The sequence below is a fragment of the Panulirus ornatus genome, chromosome 51 (assembly GCF_036320965.1).
Source record: "Panulirus ornatus isolate Po-2019 chromosome 51, ASM3632096v1, whole genome shotgun sequence".
NCBI classification, from domain to species: Eukaryota; Metazoa; Arthropoda; class Malacostraca; order Decapoda; family Palinuridae; genus Panulirus; species Panulirus ornatus.
This window is the reverse complement of record NC_092274.1, coordinates 1,772,884-1,786,503: the sequence shown is the minus strand read 5'-3', so window position 1 is coordinate 1,786,503 and position 13,620 is coordinate 1,772,884. Positions and strand designations below refer to the sequence as shown.

Sequence of the window (13,620 nt, the reverse complement as noted above, 5' to 3'; positions counted from 1 at the left end):
CTGCCGCAAACCTACATTCACTGAGAACCAATCACTTTCCTCTCTTCCTAAACGTACACATGCCTTACATCCTCGATAAAACACTTTTCACTGCTTCTAAAACTTGCCTCCCACACCACATATTCTTAATACCTTCCACAGAGCATCTCTATCAACTCTCATATGCCTTCTCCAGATCCATAAATGCTACATACAAATCCATTTGCTTTTCTAAGTATTTCTCACATACACTCTTCAAAGCAAACACCTGATCCACACAACCTCTACCACTTCTGAAACCACACTGCTCTTCCCCAATCTGATGCTGTGTACATGCCTTCACCCTCTCAATCTTTACCCTCCCATATAACTTCCCTGGAATACTCAACAAACTTATACCTCTGTAATTGGAGCACGCACTTTTATCCCCTTTGCCTTTAAAGTACTTTGTATTTCTATATAAATCATTAAAAGTAACCTCATAATTTCTTTAAAATTTAGCATAATGGAGTCACAATACTTTAACAGATCTAATCTTTATAACATTAAAGCCTTTTCAATTAAACAATGCTGGGATTTAGCAATAATGTATTTGGAAACAAATAAGTTCTATCCCGATGAATTCCTTCCCATTTTGCATGATTACATTACAGGCACATACTAATAACATATCTTATCCATTATACCATAAACAAATCTATTTCTCTGCAATTTGATGGTGCCTTCTTGCCTATGTGTGTCTAAATATAACAGGATTTGATCTCATCATACAAAAACCTACATATCCTAAGATTACACTGTTTTCTAAGTTAGTGAACAAGAGGGATGCTATACTAAGACAATTAAGGGTGAACTGCACTATTCTTATAAACAAAACTCTGATTAAATACCTTCAACCTGGAGTCGGAAACATGAGGGACATATAATTGGGAGGAGCTTTTTCAATACATCATAGAAAACAGGGTTAAAGATGGGTAAGGGGATTTCTATATGACCACAGTGTCCTTGGCAGCGAAGACCATCCTGACTACAGGTTTCACAAATGTCTCGTTCACGTGTTGACATTGGTCCTATTGGAGAAGAAACAAAAATCATTCGATTAAGGAGACTATTGTCATGGCCACCCACTTGAGGGAGTTCCAGAAGTGAACCGGCGTCAGAGATAAAGACAGATAGATAGTATTTATCGCCCAATACCAGTCAAAGATTTCTCAGTTTCCTGGCATATTCTTTATATTTCTGAACTACAAATATGTAAAAGATCATTAATAAACAATCTTATGCAAAAATAAGTTATTCTTGTCTTATCCTAGGATGTCTACACTTTCCTAAAACAATTATATTTATTCTAATAACACTGAAATACATCATCATGATTACCCATGCGTAGGTCATACAAGCCATCTGCAGACAAATGGCCTAGTTCGTTGATACTCTGGTCATTTGTTATTCTTGCCACAGAAATTTTCTTTATCTCTTCATCAGTATAGATACGGAACATCAAATCCTCCACTCTGGTGAACCCCACCTGCCCAAAGCTCCCCATCCTGAATCCTGGAAAAAATATAACTTTTCGAATATGCTTCATGAACATACATGTAGTTGAATTCTTTAAATGTAATTGTTATACACAATAAAACAAAGTACAGAAAATTTTGTTTTCCTGCCCCTATGATGGAGTACAGCAATGCATTTAAACCCCTGTAATTCATACCAGGAGGAAAGGGATCTGAAGTGTCAGCAGACCTGTTCTCCACAGTGATTATTATTTGAGATAATCTTACATTTTCTGCCCCACAGCGATTTTATAAGTGAACAATGGTATGTCTTTGTCTAATAAACCTAACCTAACTCAACCAAGGGGATGTGCATTCCTAGCCATGGGGTGTCTAAAAAATAATACTGCAATTGAATAAAAAAAAAATTTCTTAACTTTTGTGAAGCATAAACTATATAATTACCACATTTGTGTATTACAGGGAAAGAGCTCTATACTCATGTTGCCCCACCTCTTAACCATGTATATATGTATTATGCCTTTACTCCTGGGTAGGTACACATACACAAACACACCCTAGCTTACGCCAGGTACCCATTTGATAAAATCACTCATTTCATAGATACTTATTAATCTATATTCATTACTTCTAGAACTTTATGCATGATAAATTAAACGGGAAAATTAGCGGTTTGGACATCCACCTGTCTGGAAGGTGGAATTCCTTTTTCCGATTTTTTTTTCTTTAACGGTTCTGACTTTCATTTCAAAGTTAAATCACGACATTTTAGACTCCCCCCCCCCCCCCATATCCTTTGTCCAAGGATAATGAGGGTGTCTGTGGGCACCTAAATTTAGATAATGTGGGGCAAAATCCACAAAATGGTGGTAATCCCATGAAATGATGGTTTAGAATCCATCAATGACATCAAAAACCAACGTCATAACAATTTCAATCACACTAAACCTGGACTAATACACCTAACTACGGTCTGGATGTCGTCAACGGTAATAATACCGATATAATTCGAGAAAAATACGATTTCCTTGTCGCTTCAATAACACATGAGGAAAAGGGGGTGGCCCAGCCATCAGAACCACTTCAAACCAGCCTCCGAATGCGGCGGAAACCGCCACATCACCTACATACAACCGGGGCAGACATATATGACTTATCATATAGACAAAATCGACCGCTGGTGTTCAACTTGGCATGAAATTGGCACTAAATATCGTGCTGGACCTCACCTGTGGACGTCTCCCTAGGAACCAGCTAGCTTTGTTTACATGACATGTGACGTCTCGACCCTACCATGTGGTAGGCTAATTTCACCGATTTTACTGAAAATTTTTTACTGAAAATAACAATTGCGGTGGCATTTTTTCCAAACGCCATGCAGATAGATAGGCGTATATCTTTAATTATTAATAAGAAATAATTCTATTTGGGATTATTCTATATAATCAAATTAAGTATTACAGTAATGCCATTTTCAAACGCCATGCAGATATATCGGGGGAATATTCTTAATTATTACTAAGAAATAATTCTATTTGGGATTATTCTATCTAATCAAATTAAAAAAGTAGTACTGAGATTTTCAAACGCCATGTAGAGATACTGGAATATAAACATTCATAAGTTTCATACAATCGGTAATTTCTGTGGGTTTCTCAGAAACAATTATTTCTTCAATAATTCGATAAGGATTATATTTGTGTTTTGGCTATGGAAATCCCCCCCCCAATTTCACCGTCACAACAAAGTAAATCTACAATTTCCTACTGGCATATTGAACCAATTTACGATACAATGAAAAACAAAAGGATACTAACTTGATGAGAGAATAAACCAGGCATCACCAAAAGAAAGATCACTATAGGTTTATAATAAAGAATACATACGAAAAATGGAATTGTGGCTCCCCATCGTTATGTGTACACAGGGATCGCTGAATAATGGCGCCATCTTTATCTTAATGTCAGCTCAAACGGCACGGGCAACTGACGTCCTAATCTAGACCATCTCTTGACCATATACATTACATATCCTTGAAAGAATGCCATGGGCCCCTTGGGGTTGAAGGCATAGGTTCGAATTCCTAGCTGCGGCACTCGGTCCACAATCAACCCAGCTGTTCATCCTTCCCTCAGATGTCGTCAATAAATTGGGCACCCGATTTATTGGCTAACCTAAATTCCAGTCAAAGAGATTGATAAAGGAGCCAGCACTGAATTCCCAGATTATAAGTGACTGATAAAGGAACCAGCACTGAATTCCCAGATTATAATGAGGTCGGTTCATACTCGAACGCCAATGGTGACGAGTGTGTGTGAGTGTACGTCTTTGGGGTGGGGTTGAGGTGGCGTGGGGTCGCAGGAAGCGTACGGGGGTGCAACTGCAGTGGTGAGGCGTGTCCTACAGGGTAAGCGACGCGACACGGGAGGAATAGTGTGTGTGTATACGCGATGGTTGTGCGGAAGCAAATAAGAGCGACTCTCTCTCTCTCTCTCTCTCTATGAAACGGGACGCATCTATCAAGTGGAGGGGGAGCATCTATCGCTGAGGGTGGGTGAGTCTATCGTGTCAAGAGGGGAGGATCAGTCGCCGCTGTTGGGACGATTCTATCGTGCCAGGAGGCCGCCGAACCTATCGTTGTGAGTGGACGATTCTATCGCCCGAGTGAACGAGAGTATTGCCATAAATCTAATTAATTTTACTAACGGCCAAATCCATCACTGAAGGACGGAAAATGTTTTTTTTATAAACTGGTCAAGCTGAAGGAAGAAAGCTGTGGAAGTGGAAAGCTGCTGAAGGGTAAAGCTGGGAAAGGAGAAAGGTAGAGTGCGATGGCATGATAACGTGGGCAGAAGCTTTTAGGAGGCAGACACCTCTGTTGGAACATGGGAGGGGCGACCACCCCCGCGAGAAAGCAGATTATTACACGCTGACGTTCTCCGTCCACTGGTGGCGGTGGTGCAATGGGTCGAGTATACGTGGTGGGAGATCTGAATGCTAAAGGAATTGGTGTGGCAGTTCAGAGTAATATGGGAGGGTGTGGTACAGAGTGCGAGTCAAAATGGCGAACAGCTTGAGAAGTCGTGAGCTGAAAAAGAGCTGGTGATTGGGAACGCCTGGTAAAGAAAACAAAACCCGGCACACTTACGTGGGTGAATTGGGGTGGGATAAATGGGTATTGCTGGATCATATACCAACTGACAAGCGTGCAAAGGAGAGACTGCTGGGTGTGCATGTGCTGGGCTGGGCAGCTGGTGGGATGTCTTGTCACTTCTTGGTGAGAGTTAGTAGCATCGGCTTAGGAAAAGAGGAAATGGTATGGGTGGCAAGAGGGTGCTGAATGCCAGTGAGATTGAGTGTGGAGATACCACAGAAGACTGAGTGAAGAATGGCATATGGGAAGAGTAAAAAAACCTTGGGGGAGTGCACGAGGAACGGAAGGTATTTAGGGAAGCAATGCCAACATGTGCAGGTGAAGTAAGCAGCATACGATCTTCTGAGACAGGAAAGTGAGTGGCGAGATGAGGAGGTTAAGTCGCTAGGGGAAAAGTAAAGTGTGTGTGGGCGATAGCCACAAGGAAGGAGTGCGAGTGAGTGGGAGATGTACAAGAGAAAGAGGCAGGTTCAAAATGAAGGTGTGGGGAGCTGAAAGACAGGACAAATGTGATATGGGGTTGATGGAATATAGGCTGGGGTTGATGGAGTATAAGCAAACTGATGGAAAAATTAGAAAATGTTTTGGAAATGAATAATACAGCCTTTAGAACAGAACTTAAATTGTAAGAATTCTTCCTACACCCGTTTTCTGTTTGCTAACTAGGTCTCACTTGTAATTTAGGCATCAAAAGATCTATATAAAAATAAACATTCTACATCTCAGCATTTCAAGATTTTCAAACCAAAATTCCCCCATAGAACGACCAAACATGTAGTTTTTCCTTTTTCACACACCTTCGCTGATTAGCGTCCACTATCGTTACAGATTACTGTCATTATTTCGCTCAACTACATATATTTGCTGTTAACAAAACATGAGTCTGGCAACGAAATTATCTGCTTTGAATACCTTCTCCCTCGACGTTTGTTTCCAACGTTCACTCCAAACGTTTATGATCACACAGTTAATCTATTCATGTTATTTGTCTCAGTTTGGTGAACGTAACATCGAATGGAGGGGAAGACTTGTGTTTACGGACATAATTGCCTGTCCCCCTTTCACATTCCTCAATTAAATCGCAGAAAACGAAGAATTACGCTCATGCGTTTCAAAACAGCCTTCACAGATTTTTTATTTAACTTTATGAAATACTTTAGCGGTTAATGATGTTATATTACGTTATTTTCCTTCCTGAGTGTGTACATAATCGCTAACTGGTCACTCGTCCCTCCGCCCTGATGCGCAAGCCCGGGCGAAAACGCGATGACGTCATTAGTCTTGACAGCTTCCATTGGGTGAGCATTAATGCATTTGCCTGCTTGGTGAACCCATTCAACGTAAGTATTACTTAACTACAGATCGTGGTCATTAAGTATATATCTACGAACAGAAGGAAAGTATGCGGATGAGACACCCCCCTCCGCTAATAAGACGTTCTGTTCAATGTAGAAAATGGGGGAACGGGAGGCCGACGAAACGCAACGAAACACCGCGGAAACACAGTAAGAAATTCGGAATCTTCTGATCACGCGGGGAATAAAGGCTGAGAGCATAGGGACTAGGGAGTGCGGCCAGTAGTGCTCACAACGAACGAGGAATACACAGTGCGCCTGTTAATACATCTCCTCTCCCCCCTCCTCGCGCGACCCAGTGGGTCTGTGTGACTGAAGGCCCACCATTGTGCTGGAAATCCCCGGGATTTGGACCTTTCTGCCGCCACCGTTCGCAAGGGGCATGTAAGTGTTAACCTTACTCACAAGTGTTAAATCACGGTGTCGTATAATGTGACATTGTGCATTACGTGAGTGGTGTTGGGGAGTCTCTGATGTCATATGTGGTGTGTCTATTCGCAAGTTGGGTTCAGAATGAAAATACATACATCATCGCGCGGTCCTAAATTTCCCTTTTGAGACCTGCGACTAAGATTATGGCGAGTACAAAGAGAGTAATTATCAATATTTACCTTTTTTCTATAAAAAAAAACATAATTATTAAATTGGCCTCTATTAGTGAGCAATTTAGAAAAAAATAAAATTCCGGGCATTGTTGTGAAACTCGTTTTCGTTTTCTGTGCGAGTGAATGGAGTTTGGGAATGAGGCAAGCCTTGCTTGCCGGGTGTATAAGACTTTCTTGAATTCTCAGCCTAATCAACTCCCCCGCCCCCCCTTCCCCACCAAAGCTGTACACACACGTTAAAGCTTTCTCTCTCAGCTTCCCAAGTGTATGGATACGGAGATGGTCAGCCAAGCTGCTCAAACCCTCTCCAGTCTGGCCGCCTGAGTGAAGCACAAAGTGCTCATAGAGGAGGTCCAGAGGAGAGCAACAAAGACGAGTTTACGAGAGATGGGTTTCAGGGAGAGGATGGATGGAGGGGGGGGGGGGTTAAATTGGCCCCCAACGTGTAAGAGAGAAGAGTGAGGGGTGTCCTGATCCCAGATGTACCCCCCCCCCCCCCCGTTTAAAATTTGATATGGTTTTTTTTTCACGAGAAATAAAAGAAATGATTATCGAGTCTTGTCTAATACACAACGATTTTCCTTACATTCAAGTACGATTTTTTTCCTTCTACTGGCTGATGATGATGGCGTCTGAGTCAACGCAGTGTGTTGTGTATCCTCGTTCAGGCTACAGGGGGGGCGGGGGGGGGGGGTCAGAGGTCGTCGAGGTCAACACGACCCAACACGCAAGTATCCGTTATTCGCTGCCTCTGCAGTATAAATATACGGAGGATTCAGACAAATATGTTAGGAGCATCAACAAGAGATAATTGCGTAACCCTCCAAAACACACACACACACACACACATATATATATATATATATATATATATATATATATATATATATATATATATATATATATTATCCCTGGGGATAGGGGAGAAAGAATACTTCTCACGTATTCCCTGCGTGTCGTAGAAGGCGACTAAAAGGGAAGGGAGCGGGGGGCTGGAAATCCTCCCCTCTCATTTTTAATTTTCCAAAAGAAGGAACAGAGAAGGGGGCTAAGTGAGGATATTCCCTCAAAGGCTCAGTCCTCTGTTCTTAACGCTACCTCGCTAACGCGGGAAATGGCGAATCGTGTGAAAAAAAAAAAAAAAAATATATATATATATATATATATATATATATATATATATATATATATATATATATATATATATATATTACTCCCCTGATGTGATTATTAAACAAAAGCGCACTTGGGAACATATCGTGTTTCATTTTTTTTTTTTTTTTTTTTTTTTTTTTTTCCCAAAAGAAGGAACAGAGAAGGGGGCCAGGTGAGGATATTCCCTCAAAGGCCCAGTCCTCTGTTAAGTCTTAGCGCTACCTCGCTAATGCGGGAAATGACGAATAGTATGAAAAAAAAAAAAAAAAAAAATATATATATATATATATATATATATATATATATATATATATATATATATATATTACGAGAGAGAGAGAGAGAGAGAGAGAGAGAGAGAGAGAGAGAGAGAGAGAGAGCACAAAGTCGACGCACAAAGAGAGGTCTGATTGGCTGGACGAGTTAAAACGATCAGTTTAGCCTGGGTCAGTGTGTGCAGGCTTTTGCTTCTTCAGGACCAAGATAGCAGTAGTCTTGTGGTGCCTTAGTGGGAGGAGACTTAGGGAATTATATCTTGCTTGGTCGGGGAGCAAGACTCTGTGTATATGTGTGTGTGTGTGTGTGTGTGTGTGTGTGTGTGTGTGTGTGTGTAAAACTGCAGCAGGTTCAATCAAGCAATCTGTATGTGTATCTTCGGGAACTATCAAATAATATATAAGTTATTTTTTATAACCTCGTAAATCACAACTTTGAACTTTATAGAAAACTCTTTAAGAGGGATAGACCCGACAGTTGAAATAACCTTGCCAAGCAATAGAGGATAGGAACAAATAACAGAATCATCTCGAGTTAGAACGCCGAACCCAGTTTTAACAAGGTGACCCCTGACCTTAAGCTGTGAGACTTTGACCCCAGAGGCAAGCTCAGTGGATCAGGAGTTATCGTATGCAACTACAAACACGATTAAAGATGTATTTCACCCTACTGCTCATCCTTACGAGCACATCCACCCAATGACCTTGATTTGACGTCAGAATTTAAAAGACAACTAAATGTTAGAAGCATTGTTGAAACTTACGTTTTAATTAGATTACATCATCATTTATGGAATGATAATATAGTACATACCTAAAGACAACAAGCGGTCCGTCAACTGTGCCGTCCGGGTACGAAGGTGGGCCCTGGACCCGCGCCATACGTAAACAAACAACACAGACGGGGTCGGGAAGGCATCCAGCGCTCTCATTTATGGCTTCACCCCCTTGTAACCTTCGACGAATGCCTACTTCGCAAGCTAGGACACAGAACTGCCTCTAGTACTGTGATGAGGTGAGAGCCAGTGACCCCATGAACCCTCGTGGGGGCGTGATGAGCAAGAGGAGGGTAGTAGCGGGGAGAGCCACGGAACTTCGACTGACGCGCAACCCGTCAATGAGGTCACACAGGGATGGCGAAAGATCATTTTGAAATGCCTTCATGCCTCTCTTGGGGTTGTTCCCGCGTGGTTTTCTGACCGGATGTGACCTTTAAAGAACCTGTGGGTTCTCGATGGATGGGTGGGGTGATGGAATAGGTCAGAGACAATCATGTCATGTAACTCACTCCCCAGTCTCCTTGAGCTCGGATGACCTGCCGCCCGACCCCAGTGGAAGCCCCAGCAGTGGTAGAATTACTGGGGTGGCCAGCGAGCCTCTCAACCCCCCTCCCCCCCTTACTGTTGAGGCTATGTGTGTGGGGCGGCGACTGTGATGGTAGGTGGCTGGTTACTTTACGGACTGCGTCGGCGAATTTGGGTGCTGGACGTCGACGCAGTATAGCTGAGACAGGGCACCAGAAATGGTCATTTATACCACATAAAAGATTCTACGTCTGCCCCGCGAATCTCTGGTCTGGGATGAACGCCAAGCTTCTACACGCATGACTGGGAGTATCTGGCATGCGTGTTTACACAAATGATGAAGGTTATCATTCGTTAAACGTGTGTGTAAGGGGGTCTAACGATTGGCCAGGAACTGATGAATGCAATACTAAATGGTTACATCCAATTTGAAATAAATTACATTGAATTTATACAGCAATAAAAAAAAAAAAAAATGAACGCCTCTTTTACTTCTCTCCCAGTAACACATAACTCCATCTTACAATACAATACTAAATTCCATCACGAGTGAGAAAAAAAACTCATAAAAAGGATGAACTAATTTTAGGAGATTGGTGTAATAACATTTATTCAACTCCTGTACGGTATAATCGCAAATTCCATTCACGTTGTGTAGCAGTTAAGACAGGGCAAAGATCGCGTTTCCTTCACTTTCCAGCACTGGCATGATGAAGACATTTTGGCATGGATTCCTCCCCCACTTCTAATTGTTGGCGGCTTGAAGGACGAGTTAATTCTAGATAAGTACGTTATACCCTAGGCATGGAGGCTTGCAACGTTCGTTCCTTCGACTCTTGTGTTGCCAAGAGTTCTGAAGCACGCGGATACGACTGGACGACTCCCATCACTGCCTAACTTGACACAGCTTTGTGGGTGGTGATTTGGTTTACGAGCGTCGTACCTTCACAAGAAATGAATAAGGGAATTCGAATGTGTAAATGAATGTTTTAACCTAAAAAATATGTAACGAAGACCTTAAGGTTCACACTTGAGGCAGCCGACAGCCTCAAGGATTAATAAATACCCCGACGCAAACCACGTATGCATCAATGCCTTCCTACGCCAGGCAGGTGTGTCCATCCTCAAGCAAAGCGAGGAATGGCGGCCTCTTCTAGCTTCTTGATTTACACTGCCCGAGCCGATAGCTCGTCTGATATCGTCACCAGCAGTATACTTTACCATGGAAGCCGATATTGAATACTTCCTCATCTGGGAACGCTATACCACATGTCCATAACTTGGTCTCGCAAATGGAAATTGAGCGTCGCTCTGCCTCGTTTCATTGTATGTTTGGAATTTACTGTAGCCATGCAGGCTGACGTGGACTGGAAATTATCGACGTCTTAAGCCTTCGTTTCATGTGGTGAAAGCAACTGAGTGGAGATTAGCCTCTGCCGCATTCCCAGTCATCCGATATCAACCTCCCATGACCTCCACCGCTCTCCTGGATTGCCCTCGTGACATCTTCACTACGTACAAAGTGCCGTCTCGCCATCTTCACTACGTACAAAGTGCCGTCTCGCCATCTTCACTACGCCATGTCCGCCGCGGAGTAACACAGAGGGTTCTTTCAGTATAAATTTTAAGTTGCAGTGTTGTGAATGAAAATCCAGATACGTTCAGCGTGGAGGTAATCAGCTGTTATAATAGTAATGGTCATCTATCATTTCAAGTTGTGTGATGTATAATAACGTCTTGAGATTCAATGTTTTCACCACTAGAAATGTCATTCTCTTCGTATATTCATATTTAATATACTTAACGTATTTATATTGTGAACCGCAACGACTGTAATAAGAATAACGCAAGTTAGATCTTACAGAATGTTTTCAAGTTTTCTATTCCTTCTCTATAGTATCTTCCACATCAAATGTCGTAGATGCCGACTCAAAAAGACACTTTTTCTAACGCTGGTACCAAACTCACATCCCCTTACCCGTCCTTCCTCTACCTTAAACCGAAGCAGTTGATCGATATTACCAGCTAACTTGCCCCATATGAATATTTTTTCCCCCTTGGCCTGGCATTTTGTTGGGGAGGCGATCAGTAGCCCTTAAGAGATCACGACCGATATGCCCCTGAATAGGATTTTGGCTATGCCAGAGGCCGGACGTCAGGACACAGCCATGCCGAACCGCCAAACCTCCTCCGTCAAACGTTCACGTTGCAAACATCTCGCCACCTGTGTTGAACGCAGCGGTGCCCGAGTCACGCCAACATCACGTACCTTTTACCCTCAACCACACACCACCAACATACTCCCGCGCGACTTGCACACTGAGCACGCCAACATATGCCCGGGGAGAGAGAGAGAGAGAGAGAGAGAGAGAGAGAGAGAGAGAGAGAGGCATAAGATTACTAAACTCATCCAAACGGACTTGGTCAAAGTGTGCCTTAATGGTAGCACAGCAAAACTCGTTCTGCTCAGGTGTTATATGCAGGTGTGTTGGTGTGGACTTTTGGGGCTGGTGCACAAATGTTTACAATGCTCTCTCTCTCTCTCTCTCTCTCTCTCTCTCTCTCTCTCTCTCTCTCTCTCTCTCTCTCTCAGTTTACTTGTCACTCTCAACAGCCCTTGTGGGGGGGTGCCAAGAGCATTCAGCGGGCGTTCTTATGGGTCTAACCTCTTCCGAAATGGTGGGAGGACAGAGAAAAGCGGCGTGGTGAAGAAGAGGTCCTTCCCCAGCGGCAGATTTTTGCCTCTCAATTGAGAATCGTGAGCGTCCCCCCCCCCCCCAACACTCACACACACACACACACACACACACACAGACGCCAGACGAAATGCAAATGAGGCTTGATCATGACTCATTTGTATAATGAATGAATTATCTTTCTGATGGCCACAGTGTGGGTGTATGTACTTAAGAAAAAACTGGCGTGTTTGAAGACGGTGTCGCGTGGCGGGCGTTTGAAATAACGCCGCCGTGTGATGGATGACTGATGGGTGGTACCTTAAACCAACCAGCGGTGGCTATGTGAACTACATAACCGTGAACAACGTAGCAGAACAAGAACAACGTGTTCGTCAGAGGAGAGAGAGAGAGAGAGAGAGAGAGAGAGAGAGAGAGAGAGAGAGAGAGAGAGAGAGAGAGAGAGAGAGAGAGAGAGAGAGAGAGAGCTTTGCAACATTTAGACATCGCCACCTTTTGCAACGCTGGGATTTCGAAATTCCTCTCCGTCTTGACGTGGTCCTGGTAGCCAGCCTGGCTTTCTTCCGTCCGTGATCTCTCTCACGAAAGCACAGGTGGCAAAAGCTAACATCTCCTGTCCCTGCAGCTTGGCCAGTCTGTGACGCACAGTCCAAGTCACCAAGGTGACCTCCTCTCGTACTCTAAGATTACTATTAAATGGGTTGTCATTCCTATTTCTTGTATGGAAAGATTTCTTTTTCTACACTGGTGTTGCCTCTCCTCTCTCTCTCTCTCTCTCTCTCTCTCTCTCTCTCTCTAGCCGAACCCAGGTACCCAATTCATAGACCAGCCCATAAGGGAGGATGAACAGCTAGACTGACAGTGGTCTTATAAAAATCGGATGATTTTTCGCACCGCAAGGCTTTATCATAATCTGACGTCCTTCATTAAATGATACGCTTGTGGCGCAAATAACTAACCATTAGTTTTCTGTCTTATATTTCTTTTCATACACTGATCGTCTAAGACGCGTCTGTGTATGTAAGCTGTACGTCAAGCTTGATAGCAATCAAGGATACGAAAAGGCAGCTTTTTCCATACGCCTCCGTGGAGTTAAAGTCGACAAAATAAACTTTAAAAACCAATACGGTCGTCAAAAGATGTCGTCTTATGGAAGAGTGAAGGATTGTATATAACTCGGGCAAGAAGGGCGAGTATGCTAGCTATACGTCCCGGAGGAACTGAGGAATATACTGGTATGTTTGAGGCCGGGGTGTGCGTGGGAGCAACACGCCCACCATCTCCTCCAACACCTTCCAAACATCACGCAAGAGAGAGAGAGAGAGAGAGAGAGAGAGAGAGAGAGAGAGAGAGAGAGAGAGAGAGAGAGAGAGAGTTCTGTGTAATATATGCTGGGTCTATTACTGTGCTCCTGGCGAAACTGTAATGCTTGACCTCCTTCGCCTCAACTAGTGACCCCTGCTTGACCTTTGCGTAACTGGTCGTTCTTGTGACACCCCCAATTAACCTCCATTAATTAATAGGTCTTTCGTGGCATCTGTTGCTAACTAGTGACATTTCTCAACCTCCCTCACTAACTG

The 13,620-nt window shown here is 43.2% G+C and overlaps 2 protein-coding genes across 3 annotated transcripts in view; one reads left to right on the top strand and one right to left on the bottom strand.

The window, feature by feature from the left end:
- Polr1A (RNA polymerase I subunit RpI1) overlaps positions 1-13,620 on the bottom strand; it is a 141,828-nt gene that overhangs the window by 77,446 nt on the left and 50,762 nt on the right. Inside the window, exons 1-3 of one of the 2 annotated variants that reach the window (XM_071691760.1) lie at positions 2,726-2,804; positions 1,360-1,533; positions 870-1,049 (exon numbers count right to left, since the gene is read on the bottom strand). In XM_071691760.1, the coding sequence (XP_071547861.1) occupies positions 870-1,049; positions 1,360-1,525 (346 nt within the window). In that variant the 5' untranslated portion in view covers positions 1,526-1,533; positions 2,726-2,804. Of the gene's footprint in view, positions 1-869; positions 1,050-1,359; positions 1,534-2,725; positions 2,805-13,620 lie in introns of those variants that run through there. The other variant, XM_071691759.1, reaches the window with a different exon arrangement.
- Positions 6,218-13,620, top strand: part of LOC139764818 (carbohydrate sulfotransferase 11-like) — a 53,286-nt gene continuing 45,883 nt past the window's right edge. The window contains exon 1 of the mRNA XM_071691783.1: positions 6,218-6,389. The gene's annotated coding sequence lies outside the window, so the exon portion shown is untranslated. The remainder of the gene's footprint in view (positions 6,390-13,620) is intronic.